Source organism: Clavelina lepadiformis, chromosome 5 (genome assembly GCF_947623445.1).
Source record: "Clavelina lepadiformis chromosome 5, kaClaLepa1.1, whole genome shotgun sequence".
NCBI classification, from domain to species: Eukaryota; Metazoa; Chordata; class Ascidiacea; order Aplousobranchia; family Clavelinidae; genus Clavelina; species Clavelina lepadiformis.
Window position 1 is genome coordinate 18778193 of NC_135244.1, and position 22255 is coordinate 18800447.

The window sequence follows — 22255 nt, forward strand, 5'->3', positions numbered from 1 at the left end:
TACTATCTTACTAACAAAGAAACGATCACTAGCAAAAACAATGCTTAGGCGTATATCGAGCTGCAAAAGTAGTCACGAGATTTATTTTTCACACCTAACCTACTTCCGCAGTGATAATCATTTAATACAGTCGGAGAGAAAACATAACTTAAAAGAACTTACGTTTTTAGAGGCATAAATTGTCTCCATCATTTCAGTAAGGATATGGTTATCGTCACTTTGAAAATTTCAAAAATCAAACAATTATATTTTTATACCACGTCATAAAGGTGCAGCTTATTTTTTACGATTCATTAATCAAATATCATAAAATTGCTGGTTTTACGGGCGCTTGTACTTGTTCATCATTGTCCTGACTTTTCGAAGAGCCAGTTGCTCCTGTTCCTGTTGCAGTTGCTGAAACGACTTTGGACGAAGCCTGTGGTGATCGAAGTAAATGTCATGATTACGATTTGGTGGGTTTTGGTGAATTGGAGCTTTTATCGATTTTGTTGGTACTTTTGGTCGCGCCTGGATGAACGCAACATCCTCTTGGGGTGCTTGGTTCGTGTTATGATACCTGGGTAAGAGTTTGGTCAAATATAACACAGTTGTGTCACTGTATACAAAAGCCACCGTCATATAGTTTTTTCTGACATCACAGTAGGTAAATGCGCCGGTTGAGTTATTGATGTTGTTTGTCCAAAAATATCGAACTGATTTGTAGATTTTGTCAAAATTGTCTGGTCTGTCCGGCACACCACTCGCCGCTCCAGTGACAAAATAATGGACACCACCTTTTCCAGAAGACTTGATATGCTGAAAACATGTTAGGAGAGTTAGAAGAGTCATTTAGGTTCAAAAAGAAAAAATTCATTAAAAGCGATGAGAAGTGAGCCGTTGTCCAAATATTTTTCGAAGCGATTTAGAGCTCCAAGTACTGCTACGGCAAGCCGAAAACACTTCATCAAACAAAACGTGCGCATTACTTTCGTAATTAAAATGGTTTATATGTTGGGGCGGAAGCGGTTGCATAACTACAAGCCCGTAAATATTATTTTCTTACAAAGTTTTCTTCCTTCTTTCAACAGGCTTACATTTTAACTTAAACAGCAGTATTGAGAAAAGGTGTTTAATAAAGAAATGCTTCTACATTTGACAAGTCGTTAACATACAACGTCTTTTGTCACAAATTACAAAGATAGGGAGGCGACCGAACTCAATTTCCGCATTGGACTTGGCACTACGTGAAGCGTGATAGGTTTAAAAAAAAGATTTTTTGTGGTCGAACCAACTCCAATTTGAAATTCACCTGACTACCACCAAGGCCTAAAATAAATTATATTACTATCACAATACGCAAATGTAGGCTTTACTTGTATGGAATTCCTCACGTATCACAGCTACAATACGTTCAATATTTGTCCAACCGCAGTTCAAAATACTAAGAAAACGGCCGTTCGTTTAACATTTAGGACGCACCTGCACGCTGTGATCGTGGCCAGAAAAATAGGCAGTCACGTGATATTTCTGTAACAAAGGAACGAGCCTTTCGACCAGGCAATTTGTTGAACCGTGACGACCTCCAGAATAAACCGGGTAATGGCCTGCGGCTATTAAGTATTGAGCTCTAAATAAAACAATAACACACCGTTCATAAATAAATCTTCATAAACATTGTAATAAAGTGTCCGCTCGTTGTAAAAAAGAAAAGTAAAATACATGGGCTTTAAATCGTCAAAAATGTGTGAAGGGACAAAAGTTGAGATCTTTCCATACCGTGAAGAATTGAGGGTTTGCTCTATCCACCACCACTGCTCGTCCGCTGCAGTTTTGTTATCTGGACCACGCGGTTGCTTCAGGCCGTTGGGTGGCACTCGTCCGCACAGTTGGACGGTGTCAATCATTACGAAATCAACGGTAACGTTTTGGAATGTGGGTAATCTGGCCGACCATTTGTAATATTTGCTTTTAAACGACCACCGCCTGAAAAAATCGCAAACAAATACATCGTTTGTTTAAAAATCAGCCGTTTCGCAATATTTTGCTTAATTGCAGTTTATAGCAGCAACTGATCACCTGACATGGTTATGCGCAATGCATTTCAAAAAACAACCTTTGTGATAGATCGCTCAAAGGTCAAGTAAGCTGTTTAACTTATTCATTTGAAATATGAATAGGTAAATAGGAACGGTACAAAGTTCTCTGAGGTAGGTCAAATAAAGCTCAGCTGACAAATAGCCATATAAAATAAATTGACAAAGCTGGCATTTACACAACAGAGAAGTGAACGGTTGAAGTTATTTTTAGCCTCATTGTTTGTTAAGAAATCACCAGAAAAAATAGAAAATATCCATAACACTTTTGTGCGAGCAAAAAGTGATACCGATTTCTTCATCAAAATCAAGTTTTTAACTAAAATTGTGGTTTAAACCAGTAATACATTGCTAGACCACACGGTTTTAATTGGTGATAGAGATGGCATTATTTACGCGCGTATGAAGAGGCTCGTTAAGCTTAATGGCTGTAAATACGCAAGCTTGCGAAAATAAAGTGAAAGATTTCGGAATGAACCTTTGGTTCTGGGAAGGGAAGTAGCGAACAAAACAACTAATACACGTCATGATCACATAACAATTTGTCACGTAAACCTACGTGTAAGTTTTTTACCAGTATATATTACCAAAATACATGCGTGTATAACAGATACATTTTACAATAAATGTTTTGCTTAATATTAGGGTTTAGGTACTTGTTATGTAACAATCACTTGGTTTCACACCTGGATAAATCTGAATACTTGATTTGAGCTCGAACGCTGCCTTTGTAGTCCAAATCACCAGCTACGGCATACCATGGCTTGTGCAATGATTGCTGATTGAACACGTCTTCATAGGCGATCTAATAGAGGAATTCTAAACGTTGGGTTTATTATTATTATTATTGTTATTATTTATTATTGCTGTGAACCAAGCTCTGCTAAGTTTAATGTGCCTATGACAACCGTGACTAACTAACACAAGTTTTAAATCTGAAATAAAAATATTTTTAAGCTTTGGTTTGAGGCTTTGTATAATAATTACGTAAAATACAGCCTTTTATAAAAAGTATAGCATAAATGTTTTTTTTTATTCTTTTGTTAAGTGAATTATAAAGGAAACAATAACATATATCCCATACGTGCGACCCTTATCCAATACCCAGCGGCGTTACCGCTGTAATGTCTTTGAGCAAGGTATTAATGACGACTGCTTTTGTTTATTGGTCCCGATGAGCATCTCTAAATTCGGGCGATACAATAAGTTTGAAACCATGAAACAAACAAACGCCTGTGTTTATCGGAGTTTGCACAACGAAAAACTAGATAACCGTAGATTCACCGATAAGAAATTACTGCCGATTTTACATGTATAAAAACTTTGCTCAGTCTGTGAGATATGCCTTTCACGGGCGACCACTAGCGGCTACCTTGAAATGTCGGTCATCAACGGTTTTTACGCCTCTATCGCTAAAATGGTCGCCCAACGTGAGGATAAAACTGCAATCGTATTGAGAAGAAAGATTTGCCATTCCACTTCCAATATTCCTCAGAAGTTTACTTGGGGATGGTTGGTTTGAGCCGTAGCCCCAATCGCTCAAAATCAAAAATCGCAGTCCAATTTCGTTGCCGTTGGCGTCGTACACTTGAAAAAGATTTACAATCTAAGAAGAATTCAAAATGCTAGTTTCGTAAAAGTTATCATAAATTTTTACATAAAGTTATTAACCAACGAAGTTCATTACTCACTAAGCATCCGTGTTGTAACTATCCTTAATTTATAAACCAACTTTGCTGTTCATAAAATGCAGGTTACATTACACTTTTTCATATAGCCTACTATAACAACATACCACCAAGAACAAACCTGGCTTCCTTGACAGCAAAGATCCATTAATCTCAGCTCGAACTTCGTCGAGAAGATCTTCTTCTACCTCAATGATGGTTTCAACCGCTCTTTCATTGTCCATCGGCGCACGGCGAGCTTCTCCTATCGCGAGATGTTCAAGTTCTTCCCGATCCAGGTTGTTCGGAGCTAGGTCAAGATCTATTCCCTGTGTGACATCATAATCCATTTTCATGGCAAATAACTTGCCAGCGCGACCCTCCGTGGTGTGGGTACGGTACAGAAACGCACCAAACAATAAACATAGAACGACTCCGAAAATTTTCCGATGTTTAAGAGCTGAGTTCCGCATGTAACCGTAACCAAAGAGAATCCTGCTCATATTGTCGATCTATTGATACTCTGCAACAGTTTTCTTGCTTGACACTACTTGTCTTTAGACTAACTGAGTTTCTGCTGTTTCCTCTACAAGTGCAATTTAGTGTAACTCGTTTAGGCCAAAGCGATAGTGCTGTAAGTTAGAAACACTTGAAATAAAAATCAATAATTTTATGAACGCACTTTACGCCACTTCACCAAACTGACGCAATTCCTAAAATTTAAGCTTGATATTAGTTAGGCTCTAGGTGAAGCGAAACATATGCGCAAAAACCAAACCAGCTACACGTTTCGACTCAAACGCATGAACTTTATTTATGTTGTAAAGTCCCAAATTTTTTGTATGAAATTGAACAATTTTCTTCTGTAAATCTATGCGTCCGTTGCTTAAAATCGAAACAATAGCTGTTTGGTGTGGTGACATTTCTTTGTCTTCCTTGGGCATAATCACGCCGCCTTAATTGGTTCTTTTGTTGGTTTTCATCCGTAGGTCTATGACGTTATTCAGTAGTAAGCGTAGTGTCGGCTGCTTAATGCTAATAGTTTATCTATAAAAGTGTTATATAGTTTACAGTCACGTCTTACGTATAACTAATTATATTTCGTTTTAGGACTCGCAATTCTATTTTAATAAAGCCTTAGTTACTTTTGATTTTATATCTCAGTTCCCAGGTCATGACATTTGCTGTTAACAGCAGTTGTGCTGCAGTAGACTGCGTTTTGATATGTACAAGATTTTACGTTTACTCGTGGCCTTACAATTGTGTGGTGGCATCAAACGGTCTGTGCATAAATTGCCAAGTGAAGCTACTGAGCTTACGAAGCGTTACAAGCAGTGGGAGACTGTGCCGCTGTAAATCGTTATCATGCTGATAGTTGCGGCATCAAATATTTTCTTGATTTATACTGCGTCTTACTGTTTTTGAGCTTTATATACTGCTCGGTAATTTTTTTAAATAACTATATAAAAGAACGTATGATTTTTTTCCAGTCATTGACTAAGTCACAAAATTGTTGCTTTGCGATTTAACAAGCTAACTGTGACAACAAACGTTGAAGCAAAATGCTTTTCAGAAATATTATCAACCGAAATAAAAATCTTTCAAACATCTGTCAACTAGACACAGCATGGCAATAAGCATACATTCAGCGATTTTATTCGTTCCTACAGGAAAATCAAATAATCTTATGGTAGAATATACAGTTATGATATGCGCTCCCTTGAAGTTGGGACATCCACCTAAAAAACCGGGTGACACCTGGATTTTAACCATCATAGCAACGATAATATGCTCATTGCCGTCTTTGAAAATTTACAAGTGAAACTTTCTTCTGCTTGAATCCATTTCATGACGCTGAAAAAGAAACATGACGATGACAAATGCTTATCTACAAAGCTACACATCAAGTAGGTTGTTGCTGTACATACCTTATGTATCCACTCGTATTCCCCATACTTGGAATCAAAAGTTCCTTTCTGAAGAGAGCGCAACTTTAAAGTGAATCTTGGGCCAATCTCCTGCAACCCCACACGTTTTTCATTTCGAAATATGTATCTGCATAGCGTTAGCGATTATTAATTGTACTTACACAGACATTCTCAATCTTAGTGTCCACCTTGGCAAAAAAATTCACTGACGCAAGTTTTAAATATTGATCAATTCGCGTTATTGTTTAAATCAGGGGTGTCCAACCCGAGGCCCGCGGCAAGGTTCTGAGTGGCCGTGCGGTATTTTTCGAAATGACTTATATAATCAACTGAATCATCGACGTAATTTATGGCGAACTTACATTCCGAGAAATTGGCATTTATTGTTTGCTTTCTTTGTTTATTGCTCTATACTAAACAGCAATAGATAGATATAAAATGTACTATAGTGTCTAGTGCAGGGGTGCACAATTTTTCAAGTGAATTTTATTGCATCACAATTTATTTCTAAGATTAGAATTTTGGTGTGAGGGTTTTAATTAGAAATTAGCAGTAAACACACAAGTGGTACGCGCAATCATTTGTAAATCGCATGTGGCCCTTTGACCAAAAAGGTTGGACACCCCTGGTTTAAATCATACACGTATCAATAAAACGTAATTTCACAGAACAAGATTATGGTGAACGACCTGTGATGTCGGAAAAAGACGAAATCTCGTTGGTTGTGGTAAGTTGCAACCTGCCGACCCTTAAACTGGGGATCATGAGGGTATAAAGAAGCGAACATTCGTCCGACCGTGTGTCCAAGTCTCGTTCCAAAGTTGTTTAATATTATCTAAAGAAATAAGCAGTCTTACTAAAGGAGTGCATTATAAGTGGAATTAGAATTCAGGTATTTCCTACCTCAGGTTGGTGCGAAGTAGGAGTAGTGCTGTGTTTTATTTCCTTTCTTAACTTTACATTGGACATTTTAAAATGTGTTGTGGGCCCGTCAGGTAAGTGGCAATGCACAAGTCCATCTTTAGAAGTTGAAACATTAAAAAATCTCCCCAAAAAGCTTTAACTCTAATCAAGCAGTCAGTAAACGTACTAAGAATATTCAGAAGTATGTATATGCATTTTTATTTCAACATACTTGGAGTTTTGCGGTCTTCATTGATGATAATTATATCAGTATACCCCTTGGCAAGACATTGAGTTATTATCTTTTTAATATCAAGGGCTCTTCTGTAGTATACAAACGAATTGGGAAGACTTTGACTGTATTCCTTCAAAAATCTTGTCGTTCGCTGTAACATATGATGTAAACCAGTTCATACATAAAAAGTATGGCAATGACTAGTGAGTGAAATAACTAAAATATAATACAGTCGAATCCGCTTAATTCGGACACCGGATAATTCGGACACTGTATATAAATATAAAATAAATAAAACATAAAATACAAATATAAAAATAAGTTTTCTTTTCTCGGGAGTCCACTTACACGGAAAGAGATCTTTGAAAACCTTCAAAAAAGTTTAAAATTAGTGGAAAAACTCTGAGAATACAACTTCACTTACAGAGCGCGGGCGATCTGACGTAGTAAGCAGGATTTTAGGAAGTTGTTTTCTCTCAAAATAATTTGCCATTTCATCAGTCTCCTCATCCAACAAAACTTCCTTATCTTCAGGATGGACCATCGTGTCCTCTTTTTCTCGCTGGTTGTCGATGGTCTTCTGGGGCTGCACAGGTGGAGCATCTTCACCCAACTGTTCCCTTTGTTTTTGCCGCAGATTCCTTAACTTAATCCGTTCCTGTAGCATTAAATCACAAGATATTTTCATTGCAATTTGTTTTCCAACTTGTGATTGACATTTATGAATATGTTTTTATTCTTGAGAAGAGCTTATGTCAACTTAAATAAATGCCTTCACTTGCAAGTACATATGTTGTAATCTGTAACCAACTGACAGTCGCAAAGTTACAGTATTCTAACAGCATGCAAGATCTATACACTTAGGTTGTTATTACAGGTAAATCCCACAAAGAGAAATCGCTTGTGCCCCAAAAATCTCTTCAAACTAACATATGTTCCACGGATGGTTATGGAAATATTTAAATACCAGTTAAAATAATGGGGTGACGGTTACGTCACGAGTATTGAGTTGTTTTGGAAATGCTGAAATTTTATTTTGGGATCTTGCAATTCAGTTGTTGACCGGACTTGAATTCTCCTTAATGACGTTCAGATAAATTACCTCGCTTGAACTGGTGTGCCATATATATACCGATGTAATGTTTGCAATTTTTCCTTTAATTACGTGATTGAATTCACTGGTTACTACTGCGCAATGTAACATTCAGTAAGCTTTGCACGAAGGTGGAAGCCTTCGTGTCTTATAATTAGGGCGATTATTTTTTGACCTAAAAAACGAAAGTTTTTGATCTAAAAATTGAATATTTTGACATATGAAGAACTCAGTAGTTAAATTACGCATTATTGCACGAAAAGTTAAAATTTATTTTAGTAAAGAAGGGCAACAATGTGAACACAAACCCAGCCTATTCTGAAAAGGGTTATGAGCTAATTACAAATCACTGCCAAAAAAACTGCAACTAAAACACAACAAAAACTGTTCAATACATTTGTCTAAACTAAAGATGCATTAAGTTATTACACTATCTAAAGCAAAATCGAAGCAAGAGCTGATTCACAATGGGCCATTTACAACAATATAAAGTAGGCTACAAGGCGTACAATGTAAAATGACAAGTTCACCTACAGTGCAACCTCTATGACACCACGAAAATGCAGTTTGTAAACAATTTTGACTTGGTAAAGAATTTTAACTTTGTAAACAATTTTGACAATTTTTGACCTACCGTATTTTACGGACCATAAGGCGCACTGTCAATAAATTGCTTTGATTAGTTTTTTGTTCATACATAAGGCGCATGTGTTACCGTATAAAGCTCATTAAAATACGTTGTGCGCATGCGCGCACTAACGCACGCATGCGCATTATGATCCATACATTAGGCGCACCGGCTTATAAGGCGCACGATCAATCTATGAGGAAAAAAAAGGATTTAAAGTGCGCCTTATGGTCCGTAAAATACGGGAATGCTATAAATTTGACAAATTTTTGACTTTTTTTGACAATTCAAAAAATAATCGCCCTACTTATAATAAAGAAAATGGGAATTTTATAATTTAGTAATTTGTATAGACAGAATTAAGCAACTAACAGCATAGTCACGCCGTTTGAGAAATGAGAACTCATATCATCGAAGCAGAAGTAAAACAAATCATCAACCATCAATCGTCCTCGCTTATATTGTAACAATAGCAGCCAGTGTACACGATCATTATGGTGAATATGGTTGTTGTGTAATACTTCACACAAGTAATAAACAAACAAATTAATAATTTGTCATAATGGCACATATACCTTTCTCTGTTCTCTTCTCAATTTAACATAAGCAGCCGCTCGCTTTTGTTTATTTCGAATTTGCGAAATATTCCACGATAATTGGTTTCCATCAGTGCTGGATGAAGTTGTAAGATCCAGACTTGATACTGAAGCAATGTCACTAAACACACCACCAGAGCAAATACTTACTTGATCATCATCAACTTCCATGTTTTAAGTGACTTAATGGGAAAATCTTGATAAAGGAGGTTTGTATGTTTATCCTATTGCATTGATTCTAGATACATAAACAAAATTGGAAACCATAATAAAAATATTCTTTGATAACAAAACTGCATTTTTGGTTGTCTTTGACAAGATGCTGGGTGTGCAAAAGGTCTATAACTTAAGGTGCGCTATCACATAGCCTACTATCAAGTGAAGGTTTTGATGTTTTAGCAATTCCCTGTACATCCGGATTGCTATAAAACTAATGTAAAAATCCCAAACTGTGTGCACAATAGATATAAAATACAGTACATTTAAATGCATTATTTGTTCCTATCAATGCATTTGAAGTGATCTTTTAAGTTCAATAAAAACTGCACTTGAGTGCGCCATTGCCAAGCTCTGCGGACCTGTCTGACAAAGCATGTGTGCACATACTTTATCCATATAAAGTGTTACAGCTAAAATTATTTTTTTTAGTCACTTTCAACAAAAATAAAAACAAAACAAATAAGTTGTGTAAACAAGTGGGTCACAATCGAAACTTACATGAAGGCTAGGCTAGCTTAATACAGTTGTACGGACCGACTACGCCTAAAAAGTACGGCAGTTTTTGACGAGAACTCGTGCGTGCCCAGACTGAAAGACGTATAGCCTAAATTTTGACGTGACGTCGTGCACTGAAGCTTCAATTTTTTGTAAGTTTATTATTATTGGCGTTTAAGCAACCAGTTTTAATTTGTTTTATTTGTTATAAATCGGCTAAAAAACCAAGAAACCCAGCGTGCACATTGATAAACCTCATTCGTACATGTACCACACTTTCCAATATGGAGATACCTGTGCTATTCTCAAGGTTTAACACCCCACGCGTTTAGCTCCTAGTGTACCCGGAGGGAAATTCCCGTTAGTGATGATAAGTAACTTGTTAGTTCCTGTGTTTGTAATCCCAAAGATTAATTTTCTTTTTTCCACTTTCTAATTTTCTATTTATGTACGCAACCTTTAATCTTATTACAATTACCAAGAGATCTAATTGCAAACGTTTTATCAAAATTGTTTTGTAATTTCGATCACTAGTTCAAAAAGTAAATCTAATAAGACATGTTAACCTACATATATTTTACTTGAATTTCAAGTAATAAAATCATAATAAATTAGCCTGCTCTGTACAACGTACAGCATTAACTTAACAAAATGCATGAAAAGTGGAATAAATACAAAAAATGTTTTGCAGAGAAAAATTGTATACAGGACATGGAAATCGAAAATGATAATCGAGTATATAATTGTACATACGCTCTTCTCAGTCAAACAATTAAATCCTCGTTGTCAAATGATGAAGGTCTACTCCCAGTCCCTGCATGACAGGTTCAGCAGAAATTTGCATTAGTCTAGGTTACAGGCCAAGTTAAACAAGCTATAGTTTTTAAAATCATAGCTCTTACGGCATTTCTTAAACCCAAAAGAGTAGAGCAAAGAAACAAAGAAAGAGCAGTTTGAACCGCAAAACCAATTGCCCAAAACGGTGGCTGATGGCCCAACGTTTTCACAGACTCCATTAGTCGTGCTATGGCAGCAAGCGACGAAAATACTATTGACCCCGATCCAACTACAAACAATATCGATATAATAATCAGATATACGATTTTCCTTTTAATGTTGCGCTGAAACATCCCTGTCTTTGACAGTGAGCTTTGTATATTTATTGATTTGTCATCCATGTCGTTGTTTCTCTCCAACATCTCTTGATTGTTTGTTTCAGAGACTATGCCGGATACAGATGCAACTGCTGATCGTGATGCTTGTGTTTTTGCTGGCAAATTTTGCCTATAAACTAATAATTTGAAGTTGATGTAAGATCGTAGACATACGACAAGCAGTGTGAAGGCGTATGTCAACCAAACAGATGATATAACCAACACCGACGATTTTGTCATAGGGGCTCTCTGTATGTAACATCCTGAAACAAAATAACTACTTTTTATATCGTCTTAACCGTTAGGCCATAACTAAAACCTTATTTAATTCAAAATATGACGGCAGTAGGCCTACATGAAGACATAATCGAATTATAGTTACCTTTTGCGGGTGGGCACAAAGGCACTGATGGATCGGACGGAACGTATGTAAACAAACAAGCACATTCGTCAATACAATTACCATCGTATATCAAGATGGGAAGCAGCGCAGCAGGCAAAAACCATGCCATTGCAATCATGATCTTAGCTTGTCGGTGTTTGTGTCTTTTCGTCCAGTTTTTAAGCCTTTGAAAAATGATCGAATAAATAAAACGGTTAATTCAGAAAATGAAAAACATTTGCTTCAAAACAAATTTCTTATAGGCCTACCTGCTCAAGCAACCATTTTCGCGATTGCCGGTACAAGGCCAATGACAGTTGTGAGGAACCAAGCCAGCAACAGTTCTGTGCATTTGTATGATGTCATCCGTAAGTGCTTTTATAACCAACGCAATTGATCCAGCGTTAACTGAAAATTAATGACACTGTATGGCCTACATGCTTATCACAGAAAAAAAGTTTATTAATGTCCTTTTTAAAATATGTCTACGCTGTAAAACGTCAAAACCATAAAATGCTGCAAGTAAGTTATAAGTTACAACATATTTTTGCTAGTTAAATAAAACATAGGTCTATTGCGTGTTTCTTACCAACAGTTGCCAGCGGTATTAAAGTCTGAAAGCCGAGCCAGAAATACAAAAGCGCTCTAGATATGTTACTTTGATTGTATATAGGCATGGTTGGGCTAACAAATATAAATTTCCATGCAGAACTCGTGCTGCATATGAAGATAAAGAGATTGCTAGCAACTGTATTAGCCGCGTAGATATTGACCACTTTCTGTCGTAGCTTGTGTCTAGCATAAAAAAACCAAAAAAGTTAATGCATCAAATATAAAAAGAACTTTAATTATATACGCCTATCGTGATATTAAAACATTGATATTACTTTTTTAAAATCTCCGACTTGGGTTGTACATTCTATTTCTACCAGTAATTCCCAGCAATTTTTCAGTCATGACTTACAGAAAGCTTGCTAAGCTAACTTGCTAACTTGTAAAAACTGCTAAGACATATCTCAGATCAGTTTTTTTGGTATGTAAAATAGGCCTATATTATATTACTAACTTGATATTTAGATGAATTTTTTTAAACATTTGTTAGTATGGCAAATAAGATATATGGAGATAAGGTATATGGTAGGTTTTTTTTTCAAAAACTAAAAACGCCTTACTGCAAAAAACGTCAGGTCAACAAAACCTAAAGAAAAGTTTCTCTTTTTTTCTCAAATTGTCTTCAAACTTATACATTTTGATTTACAGTATATATACACTCATTGTTAACTTGATAGCGCTACATTAATATATAAATAGCATTACGTACGTGAAAGATTTATTCAGTGACAAACTTCGTTGCTCACATAGCTTATCAGCCATTGCTGTGTTGTGTGTTTGAAGCATTTTATCGACCAGCACCTTTTAAACGTTTGTTCTTATCTATCAACTTTATTTGAGATCTTTGAGAAATATCAACGTTATGCGTGTTTCTTCGAAGGTTGGTAGGTGTCTCACAGTGAGCAAATGAAGATGGAATCAAAACGACGATCGGTTACTGTTTTGCTAATTGTCATAATTAGCGCTTATTCCTACGGAACTATCGTGCAGACCTGATGATATTGTGATGTTATTTGAGTTTTTTTATTTCGTGTGTTTAACAATAAGCGCAGTACTATATTTTGGACGTGTCTAGTGTATGCGACCCAGTTTGATTACTTCCGAATTACGTCATTCGTTCTAGAGCGCTCAATGCGTTAGTTCCGATATAATTCAGTCTAGCAATGGCAGTCTGGTATTAACAGCCCACCGAATGCAGCTTTATTCTGTGCTCTGATAACTGTAATTGTTTCATTGAGAATCAGTAATATTTGAACATTCAAGGTATTGACAATTCGGCTCTGGTACTGTGATGCTTAACTAGGATATCAGGGGTTAATGAACGCGCTATCAATGGAGTCAGACTAGCGATCAATCGATCAAGCAATAATAATTAGCAATGATCAACTCTAACAACACGCCCAGTCAACACAGTGTTATTAGCATGACGATGTATGTAGTTGCTCGCAGTCAAGGGTGTTGCGGTTCGCCGTAAACGTGAAATTAAATCTGGTTTCATGGACGAGAGAATTTCCGTTACAGTTCTAAATCTAAAACCTTTTCTTCGTCTTTCTTTTGTGTTAATTAGTTCCCTTACTGTGAGCGAAAAGTTTGATTCCTTTTCAGTGATATTTGGATCTAAATGCCATTGTATGATTGGATAAAATAAGAAACATGACAAGGTAAACATACAACTAATAAAATTGAGCTTATAAGCTTAAAAAACTAAAGGTTAATAAAACTCCAGAGGTTTCAACTAATAGTTTCTTGTAAAATTGAGCACATACCTGTAAACGATGAGCGATATCGCTATAAACAAATGAATCGATAACAAACTAGTGCCAGCAATCACCGACATAAAGAGGGCGGCTTTCTTCCCTTTTACGCAATGTAAAGTCATGGACAAATTTCCGGTTGCATTTTTGATGGCAGAACTGTAGATATCCGCACTGTAAAATAAACAAATTGTAAATCAGTTGGACATATTTAGGTTTACATGCGATGCTCAATTTTCATATACTGCATGCCAATTATACAATTCTGGAAAATGTTTTAAAACATCAAAAAACTTATCGGTCACTTATAGACTGTTTAAGGCTTATATACTATACTGTAAATAGGTTAATTTGGCCTATACTAACTAGCTTTCCGTATTTGAATCGACATTCCAATCAGAAGCAACATTGGGTGTGGAAGAAAAGTTTTCTTGAAGTATGTGAGACGACATGCTGCAGTTAGAATACTCAAACCAAATTGATGCTAAAATTTTTTCTTACTTTTAAAAATTGAAACATAACTCATAACTCATCATTGTAAAGTTTTATAGTTTTTTTTCCCGGTTACAAATCAGCAATGAATCTCTATCAGTTTAATCAAATGATAATCAGCTATTTTATTTCCAATAAAGCAACTGCGTTCCAGTAATCCAATCACTAATCCATTGTTTACTGGTATCAAGTTAAAAGCATAATAGGCTGATTACAGAACCTCACAAGAGTGATTCATCGGCACGACTGCATTCTCGAAAAAGTATGGCCTAAGTCGACAGTGTGCAGGTAACCAGTCACCAACTTCTGGCTTTTCAGTATTACCTCGAAAGGATACCAGCTTGCTCATATATACAGAAGATATTAGACTACACTACATCATCAATCTTTTACGAGCAATTAACGAAAAGTTGCCATCAATTTCACCTTCGGCACAGCATCGAAAGAAACCTATAATTAAGGAACCTAATAATATATTAATGGATTTATGAGGTCCAACGTTAACTCTACACATTTTAAAATTATCGTTATGCCATAAAATTTATAATTCTGCGGGAAGGTGCTCCATACGTAATGTCATACACGTGATAATTGCGTGTTTGACATCGATTTTTAGAAATTGTGCAGCAGCTACTTTCAGTGCAGTTGAAAAGTGCTGGGATTCATTGATTAGGTCGATAGATTATTCACAGACGAAAATAAATTTTTCTGACATCCGCTAGGTCCTCTTGTCTATATTAAATATTAGCGTTAATAATGATGCTATAATGATACGTTATTGCGCAAAGAATCGTTTCCAATATAGGTTACGCCCCAGATAGTCATTTAACGTTTATAGAAAACTGCTATAAACGTAAAATCTTCCGTGCATTGCGAAAAGAAACGATTATTACTATTATTATAAAAAATTCCTTTGCCGAAGGTGAAAATACGAAACTCGATTGCATGTGACAAAAAATGTTTTGTAATGATCAGAGTTTTGCCAAAAGGAAGGGAAGTTTAACATGTGAAATGATGAAATATTCGCGCACTACTTTGTCGTCTCTTCTTGTGCTAAACGCCTATTGTAACACTCTATAGGCACCAGCGCATTCTTCTACGTTTATCAAGCATGAAAGGCCTAAAGACACTCTGGTTCTTTTTGTGCGAATGCAGACGCAGCTTTCGTGATAGCGTTAAAAATTTATTTTAAAAACCTTCCATTAATGTATACAAAGCGCCTTTACCATGTCTTCAACCTATAAATGTATAAACCTTAAGTATAGTAACGTACTTTCACCTACTTTTACAGGAATGCGACGATGACGTACGGTATGGGCAAAAATAGCAAAGATTGATCACGCAAGAAAACAGGATTATGTAACGTTTGGCGATTTTTTCTCCAAAATCATACCATTACATAACCACCGAATCAAATAAAACAGATCGTATGGTGTTGATTTTGTATAGTCGGCAAAAAACGTTGCCTAACTTGTAGCGTTTAATTCTTCTTTGTAGATTGTGAGGAAAGTAAATTTATTATACCTTCAAATGTATCAATTATATACACTCGATAAGAGTAAGCAAGCAAGCAGTATAAGGTAACAGACAAAGCAGTATTTGTGACTTGGCACAGGCAGCTTTGATGGTGATGAAACTCTACGCCGTCTACGGTAAAAGAAAACTGACTTTTGCAAATTAGACTTTACTTTTTTATACTTTGCAGTTATTCGTCAAGTTAAAGGCGATATAATGCCGGGTAAAATACTTTTATACACACTGGTTGTGTTCGCTTTTTGCAGTTTTGTTTTGTCGGTCGTCTTTTCTTACTTGAACACGGACGCCAGCAGAGGTAAGTGCGTAGGAATTTTGTTTTTTGTCATTTTGAAATGAATTTCTAAACCAAATATATTATGAGCTGTGCTTGACTTAACTCAAATAGATTACAGACTATTAAAACATAATTACGCTTTATTTAACCAATAGCACATTAGCATGTCATGTGACACAAAATTCAACTATCAAAGCTTCATTCATAAGTGCTAATGGTATTAACTTTAAAGTGCGACTTGCTGCCTGTACATTAAAATGCTCATCATTTTCCAGGTGATGAACCCAATCCAGTAATTTCAACGTTGTACAAAAACTCAACCACGGCTATTGACAAGAAATATCCGCAAGAAATTACTCCTATAGGGACGGTGTTTGGTATCGTTTGGCCGGTCATTTACCTGTGGAATGCTGTTGGCATTGTCTACATTTTAATTTCACTATTTCTACCCCAACACAAGAGTCCAGTGAAAATAGAACCAACCCTTACGCCTTATGTAAGTTAGCAATGTTTAATTTGTATCTTAATTTATTTTCTTAAAATGAAATCGTAAAATCGGTGAAATCGTTCGATTTGAAATGAAGCTGCATATAGCTGTACATTAGTTTTTGCATACTAACACTTTGTTACCGGCAATTTTTGCAGCACTTTTTGGTATCGTACATATTCCTCTTCCTCATCCCAATCGCGTGGCTTTTCTCTTTTGACAACGAAATCCTGGAGCTATCTTTGGCGTTTCTTATTTTGGCAGCAGTTGTAGCTTATATAACTATTGGGATTTCTTGTAAACGGACTCACGACAGCGAAAAGATTCTAAAAAAGTCAAAAAGCAAAGGTATTTTGCAGCTCATATATAGATGACATGCATCTAATAAATGTCTATAGTTGCTATTCAAAAACCTTGAGCGCTGTACCAAATGCAAACTATGAATATTACTGGAATCCTCTGTATTCTACTGTATTGCATAAGGCGAAATAAAAGCAAAGCCGAAAGTAATTCGACTTATATATATCTTTAAATTAGCACATTAGAGTTTAATAAAAATGTTACCTCATTTTGTAGCAATGCTCTGGCTGATGAGAATCCTCGTTCAAAATGGTCTTTGCGTGTTGGCAACATGGCTGACAATTGCAATGTTGATTAACGTCGTCAACGTCATCATTTATTATAACAGCCCTGGATTAGACGTTGCGTTGCGTAGAGGTATGTTCATTGTTTACACAGTCAAAGTCGAGCGGCTATGCTGTTATTACACATTTTTAAACTTAACAGATGGATTATATGGAGCCCGATTTCAGTTTTCTGTTAATCTTTTGTAGATACCCTTAACCAAGAAGATGCTTCGACTGTTGGACTGTCGCTGTTGATGTTTTTCATCATTTCCTGGTTTATAATTGAGAACGTGATCTGGGAGAAATATTGCCGTTATAACTTCACCATATACCCTGTTGTTATCCTCGGTTCAGGCGGCCTGGTTGCTAGGTTACGGGTGGAAGGAGGAACCCGAAACTTGATTTTAGCGTCCGTGGTTTTAGGTATAAGTTCACTCGCTTTTATCGTCAGGATAATACTGTCAGTGTATAGATCAAGATCAAGAAACCGAGGCACTAGTGGATCAGGCCACACCCTCGGTGACAGTTCTCTGTGACAGAATTTATATTGTAATATGAAAATCAATACAAACAAAACTTCCTCAGAAATTAAAAAGTTTATGCTGATTGCTGAACATTGCAGGATGTCGAACATTTTTTGTTGGACCTTTTCTTTGACAAAACCTTGTTTTTTTGTTTTTTGTTTTCATTCACATATATCGTTGAAGTTGTTGCAAATCACCTTTACCCATTGCAACTTATATATATATGTTTAAGCTTTAATTGTTTTTTAAAAGCTGTAAAGTATACTTACCATGTACTAACTTTCATATTTGTAAAATAGCTCAAAGAAGATTTGAAATAAAATATCATGATTACATTTTCCGCATTTTATTGTAAGTCAAATGACTGTTACTTTTACAACTGCGAATTTGGAAAAAAACATAAAAGTTTGTTTAAGCATCACAAAACAAAGAGAGAAAATTACAATTCAACCAAAAATATGTTTTCTCGTCCACCGACTAATCGAACAGAGTTTTACTACAAAAGCAGTTATGTAGGCCTGATTGATGGAAGTTATGTTATGTAATCGATGTCTTATGGTATGTATGAGGCCAATCAGTTCTTCTGCTGTTGCTTCAAAACGCAGTATGACAAAGCGCATTTTTCGAGTTCTTTACCGATAGCGATTAATCGTGAAAGGTCATTTCATAGTTTTTCTGCAGCCTATAGCCTATAGGCACGGTTTTTGGTGTACTTACAGTAAGTTTGTTAAAATTAGCACAATATCGTTAGAAGCACAAGATTTCAATGCAAGTTGCAGCACCGTTATGTAACAAATGCATTCTTTATCCATTGTGCGGAAATTAATTAATTAAATAATTAATTAAAGAGAAAAAAATAGCTAGCTAGGTATCACGAATTGCAGTAAATGTCAAAGTAGGCAGAGACGTTTTTCTCGATAACTGTAATTACACAACGGTCGAAAAAAGGAGATCGACTAGCCAACTCTTCTATAATAATAGTAATAATCTGTATGCTATAGAAATGTACAGTCTGTAGCCTGTAGTGCGTATAATTAGCTGCAACGATTTCATGAAACTAAAGAAGGTGTAACTGGCAACTACAACGGTAAACAAACAAGATGAATTACAGTTATTTTTTATTGTTTCCTTAGAAAAATTAAAAGGAGAAAACGTCATGGTTTAACGCCAACAGTGCAATTAAAACTTATTAAAAATTGGGCCTTTGTAATTAATGTATAGTATTGTGTATAGCTCACATTGACCCAACAAAAGGCTTTGTATAATGAGTTCAACAATTTGCTTAAGCAAATACAAATGTGGCAATATTAAAAGTGAGTGAAAGTCTAAAAACCTATTGACCTTAAGCCAGAGAAGAGTTTTTAGTAAATATACCGGCAAAAATGCTTCAACAGTATGTGGTGGCTAAGCAACTATTACCAAAGTGTGTTACAAAAAAAGCCTAAATTTGTCAACAATCATGACATATGCGTGGAAACAATTATGATGAAATAATGTGCTTGGCGCAGGTGTTTTTTCTATTAAGTATGAACCGAACGTTTTCTGATGGCGACGATAAATAGCGTGCTTATAAGTGGGTAATGCGATATACACGCTTATACTATACGCTTAACCTAATAGTATTGTCTACTTGTCTTACCTATGTAGGTTAATAGGTTAAAGCGTACTCCAGTGCGTAACAGCAACATCTTGCTTTAGTTAAGCGTTACCTAACAGGTAACTGAAGTAGGTATTTATAATGGTGAAGGCAGACCTAGCCCTAGATGCTAAACACTACAGCTCGCTGAAGAGATCGATTCTAAACTACAATCTTAACTGTTGACACTGGCTTACACCGATACCAGGAATAAACGTTTTGTGCAAAACTTACAACAAAAATGAATCACGCTACTATTTCTTTATATTACAGACGATTTTCGGGTGCAGGTAACTTTGAAGAGCAGCCATGGTCAAAGTGTTGTTATATACTCTGGTTGTGTTTTCTTTTTGCAGTTATGCTTTGTCAGTTATCTTTGCTTACATGAACTCAGCTGCAAATCGACGTAAGTAAAATAGCGTCTTATATCTGGCAAAACCTGATTGTTCGCACGGAAATGTTGTTCACACGCCAATGAGTGGACAAATGTTCAAATGTACGAGTTACGAGTGACAATTCGAGATAATTAATAATTTTTGTTAATTTCTTTAAACAAGTGCTTTGTTTTAACAAAGAAACAAGTTCATATGTAGTTTTAAACAACATCATTTTCTGCAAACTACTCACGTCGAAAAACACATTGAAATATATACTTGTGCAGGCGGCCAGCCAGATCCAGTCCTTTCAAGTTTATTCAAGAATTCAACTTCCTTCATCGACAGAAAATATTGGCAAGAAATTACGCCCACCGGAACAATATTCGTCATCATTTGGCCGGTCATTTACCTGTGGAATGCAGTTGGTATTTTTTATCTGTTCGCTTCACTCTTTCTACCCCAACACAGAAGTCCAGTGAAAATAGAACCGACCCTTACACCTTATGTAAGACCAAAGCGATTTATTTAGATATCTTTACCAGACTTTTATCATGTTTGTGTCGCGTTGAATCTGTTTTATTTTTTCGCCAAAAGTGAAACAACAGCTTAGCATTAAACAATTTTTTAGTTTGACATCGACAAAGTCGTGTGTAATTGTGTATGACTAATTATAAAATTCACAGTAATTAATTTCATTCATTAATAAACTACAGCCTACTTGTTCAGTTTTTTATTTATCGGCCCTTTTTGCAGCACTTTCTGATTTCCTACATTATGTTGTTCCTCCTCCCCATCGCGTGGATTTTCTCCTTTGACAACGAAATCCTGGAGCTATCTCTGACGTTTCTTATTTTGGCAGCCTTGGCAGCCTATGTGACCATTGGTATATCCTGTAAACGGACTCACGACAATCATAAGATATTAAAGAACTCAAAAAGCAAAGGTATGTCTGCTAATGAAAGTTTGTCATTGTTCTTATAGAGCTAACCTTGCCAAGGCCTTGAGTGCTATAAATATACTAATACTGTTTTAACAAACCGTCCTAAATGAAAATAAAACGCATTTACTTTGAGTTTATTATATTCTTTATATTACGGACGATATCACTGAAGTATTTTTATTGTATTGTACTGGATATGTTTTTGCATATAGTAATACACTATAATACCTCATTTTGTAGCAATGCTCTGGTTGACGAGAATCCTTGTTCAAAATGGTCTTTGCGTGTTGGCAACATGGCTGACAATTGCAACGTTGATTAACGTCGTCAACGTCATCATTTATTATAACAGCCCTGGATTAGAAGTTGCATTACGTAAAGGTGCGTTCATTGTTCTTGCGTTCAAAATGAAACAGTTATGGTACTACCGTGCTAGACGTTATTAAAACTTATCAAACAGATTATGTGGAACCTAAATTCAGCTTTCCTTTTTCCCATAGATACCCTTAACCAAGAAGATGCTTCGACTGTTGGATTGTCGATTTTGTTGTTTTTCATCATTTCCTGGTTTATAATTGAGAACGTGATCTGGGAGAAATATTGCCGTTATAACTTCACCATATACCCTGTCCTTATCCTCGGTTCAGGCGGCCTGGTTGCTAGGTTACGGGTGGAAGGAGGAACACGAAACTTAATTTTAGCGTCCGTGGTTTTAAGTATAAGTTCACTCGCTTTGATCGTCAGGATAATACTGTCAGTGTATAGATCAAGGTCAAGAAACCGAGGCAAAAGTGCTTCACCATACACCCTCGGTGACAGTGCTTTGTAATGCGAAAGTCAATATTGGAGAGCAGTGCTGTGTGGAACTAAATGTATTATAAACCTATACCATAACCTAATCCTATACATACACCATAACCATAACCTATACCTATTTGATATAAAGCACCGTACTCTGTAATAAATATCGTATAAACTGTGCTTTCTTTCCGCGATTGAAGTGTTTGACTGATTAAGCTAACATGTTTTACATTTGTGACCTATCATTTGTATGCATGTTCATTTTCCAAATAGCTATCACCTATGTATGATGTTTCCATATTTGTTCTAACGAAAATGTTATGTAATAATATATGTGCAGCATTTAGAACATGGTTTGCGTTTCAAAACAACTTTGAAAGATACATCAGGAGCAACTATTTTTACATTTCGTAACAACGATGTTGTAAAACAGTTAATATTTTCCATCTTTCGTTATATAATGTTGAATTAACGGTTTCACGATTAGCTGAATTTAGGTAACCTTAAATCGAGCACAGATTGCACCAGGAAAAATGATGGATAGCCTGTTTGATCAGCTAATATGCCAGTATCGCTAAATCAGTATCAAAATATTTGTTTAAGTCATTTCAAAAAACAGATTCGGATCCGACAGTGGGTGGTTTAGAAACGCATTGTGGGTCATATTAACTCTAATGCTGTTTGCTAATCGCAACTGTTATAAACGACCTCTTTGTTTGTCAGATGAGTGAACCTGGGATGTTTTGATCAACGAGTTATATCTACGTGTCACGAGGAACGTATATAAACTGGCAAAACAGTGTAAAACCAGTTCAGTCACG

The 22255-nt window shown here is 36.0% G+C and overlaps 5 protein-coding genes across 8 annotated transcripts; 2 read left to right on the forward strand and 3 right to left on the reverse strand.

Annotated features, from left to right (window-relative positions):
- Positions 1 to 61: 61 nt before the first annotated feature.
- Positions 62 to 4329, reverse strand: LOC143459884 (tartrate-resistant acid phosphatase type 5-like). Of its 2 annotated transcripts, none has more exons than XM_076957196.1 (6): positions 3885 to 4329; positions 3448 to 3662; positions 2762 to 2880; positions 1759 to 1965; positions 1462 to 1609; positions 62 to 798 (listed from the first exon to the last, which is right to left on the reverse strand). In XM_076957196.1, exons 1-6 carry the CDS (start codon positions 4243 to 4245, stop codon positions 322 to 324), a joined length of 1527 nt encoding a protein of 508 aa, XP_076813311.1. In that variant the 5' UTR covers positions 4246 to 4329; the 3' UTR covers positions 62 to 321. The 2 variants fall into 2 exon arrangements, with proteins under 2 accessions (XP_076813311.1, XP_076813312.1); XM_076957197.1 differs by having other exon boundaries at positions 3448 to 3681; positions 3885 to 4045.
- Positions 4330 to 5382: 1053 nt separating this feature from the next.
- LOC143460945 (ribosome production factor 1-like) lies at positions 5383 to 9504 on the reverse strand. Its single transcript, XM_076958639.1, has 7 exons — positions 9105 to 9504; positions 7233 to 7466; positions 6806 to 6959; positions 6574 to 6689; positions 6360 to 6505; positions 5671 to 5797; positions 5383 to 5596 (listed from the first exon to the last, which is right to left on the reverse strand). The coding sequence occupies exons 1-7, from the start codon at positions 9294 to 9296 to the stop codon at positions 5555 to 5557; spliced, it is 1011 nt and encodes a 336-aa protein (XP_076814754.1). The 5' UTR covers positions 9297 to 9504; the 3' UTR covers positions 5383 to 5554.
- Positions 9505 to 10351: 847 nt separating this feature from the next.
- LOC143460929 (uncharacterized) lies at positions 10352 to 14873 on the reverse strand. 2 transcript variants are annotated; one of them, XM_076958621.1, is made up of 6 exons: positions 14108 to 14873; positions 13754 to 13915; positions 11965 to 12170; positions 11645 to 11783; positions 11376 to 11560; positions 10352 to 11256 (listed from the first exon to the last, which is right to left on the reverse strand). In XM_076958621.1, exons 1-6 carry the CDS (start codon positions 14191 to 14193, stop codon positions 10688 to 10690), a joined length of 1347 nt encoding a protein of 448 aa, XP_076814736.1. In that variant the 5' UTR covers positions 14194 to 14873; the 3' UTR covers positions 10352 to 10687. The 2 variants fall into 2 exon arrangements, with proteins under 2 accessions (XP_076814736.1, XP_076814737.1); XM_076958622.1 differs by having other exon boundaries at positions 11092 to 11270.
- A 1032-nt stretch (positions 14874 to 15905) lies between these two features.
- On the forward strand, positions 15906 to 18013 carry LOC143460930 (uncharacterized). The gene is made up of 5 exons (XM_076958623.1): positions 15906 to 16064; positions 16319 to 16539; positions 16689 to 16878; positions 17107 to 17247; positions 17364 to 18013. Exons 1-5 carry the CDS (start codon positions 15965 to 15967, stop codon positions 17690 to 17692), a joined length of 981 nt encoding a protein of 326 aa, XP_076814738.1. The 5' UTR covers positions 15906 to 15964; the 3' UTR covers positions 17693 to 18013.
- A 1466-nt stretch (positions 18014 to 19479) lies between these two features.
- LOC143460176 (uncharacterized) lies at positions 19480 to 21777 on the forward strand. Of its 2 annotated transcripts, none has more exons than XM_076957590.1 (5): positions 19480 to 19722; positions 19978 to 20198; positions 20447 to 20636; positions 20874 to 21014; positions 21134 to 21777. In XM_076957590.1, exons 1-5 carry the CDS (start codon positions 19626 to 19628, stop codon positions 21460 to 21462), a joined length of 978 nt encoding a protein of 325 aa, XP_076813705.1. In that variant the 5' UTR covers positions 19480 to 19625; the 3' UTR covers positions 21463 to 21777. The 2 variants fall into 2 exon arrangements, with proteins under 2 accessions (XP_076813705.1, XP_076813706.1); XM_076957591.1 differs by having other exon boundaries at positions 19677 to 19812.
- The last annotated feature ends 478 nt before the right edge of the window (positions 21778 to 22255 follow it).

What these genes read in the sequence shown, in the direction of transcription:
- LOC143459884 (XM_076957196.1), bottom strand. Translation starts at nt 4,245, where the DNA reads ATGAGCAGGATTCTCTTTGGTTACGGTTACATGCGGAACTCAGCTCTT. An exon ending in TTTGCTGTCAAGGAAGCCAG is followed by an intron (nt 3,663 to 3,884) that starts GTTTGTTCTTGG and finishes ATCTTTTTCAAG; the next exon opens with TGTACGACGCCAACGGCAAC. An exon ending in GCCACGATCACAGCGTGCAG is followed by an intron (nt 799 to 1,461) that starts GTGCGTCCTAAA and finishes ACATGTTTTCAG; the next exon opens with CATATCAAGTCTTCTGGAAA.
- LOC143460945 (XM_076958639.1), bottom strand. Translation starts at nt 9,296, where the DNA reads ATGGAAGTTGATGATGATCAAGTAAGTATTTGCTCTGGTGGTGTGTTT. An exon ending in GTCTTTTTCCGACATCACAG is followed by an intron (nt 5,798 to 6,359) that starts GTCGTTCACCAT and finishes AACGCTATGCAG; the next exon opens with ATACATATTTCGAAATGAAA. An exon ending in AATACGAGTGGATACATAAG is followed by an intron (nt 5,597 to 5,670) that starts GTATGTACAGCA and finishes TTTCTTTTTCAG; the next exon opens with CGTCATGAAATGGATTCAAG.
- LOC143460929 (XM_076958621.1), bottom strand. Translation starts at nt 14,193, where the DNA reads ATGTCGTCTCACATACTTCAAGAAAACTTTTCTTCCACACCCAATGTT. An exon ending in GATTCAAATACGGAAAGCTA is followed by an intron (nt 13,916 to 14,107) that starts GTTAGTATAGGC and finishes TTTATTTTACAG; the next exon opens with TGCGGATATCTACAGTTCTG. An exon ending in TTTGTGCCCACCCGCAAAAG is followed by an intron (nt 11,257 to 11,375) that starts GTAACTATAATT and finishes ATTTTGTTTCAG; the next exon opens with GATGTTACATACAGAGAGCC.
- LOC143460930 (XM_076958623.1), top strand. Translation starts at nt 15,965, where the DNA reads ATGCCGGGTAAAATACTTTTATACACACTGGTTGTGTTCGCTTTTTGC. An exon ending in AACCAACCCTTACGCCTTAT is followed by an intron (nt 16,540 to 16,688) that starts GTAAGTTAGCAA and finishes CAATTTTTGCAG; the next exon opens with CACTTTTTGGTATCGTACAT. An exon ending in AGACGTTGCGTTGCGTAGAG is followed by an intron (nt 17,248 to 17,363) that starts GTATGTTCATTG and finishes AATCTTTTGTAG; the next exon opens with ATACCCTTAACCAAGAAGAT.
- LOC143460176 (XM_076957590.1), top strand. Translation starts at nt 19,626, where the DNA reads ATGGTCAAAGTGTTGTTATATACTCTGGTTGTGTTTTCTTTTTGCAGT. An exon ending in AACCGACCCTTACACCTTAT is followed by an intron (nt 20,199 to 20,446) that starts GTAAGACCAAAG and finishes CCCTTTTTGCAG; the next exon opens with CACTTTCTGATTTCCTACAT. An exon ending in AGAAGTTGCATTACGTAAAG is followed by an intron (nt 21,015 to 21,133) that starts GTGCGTTCATTG and finishes TTTTTCCCATAG; the next exon opens with ATACCCTTAACCAAGAAGAT.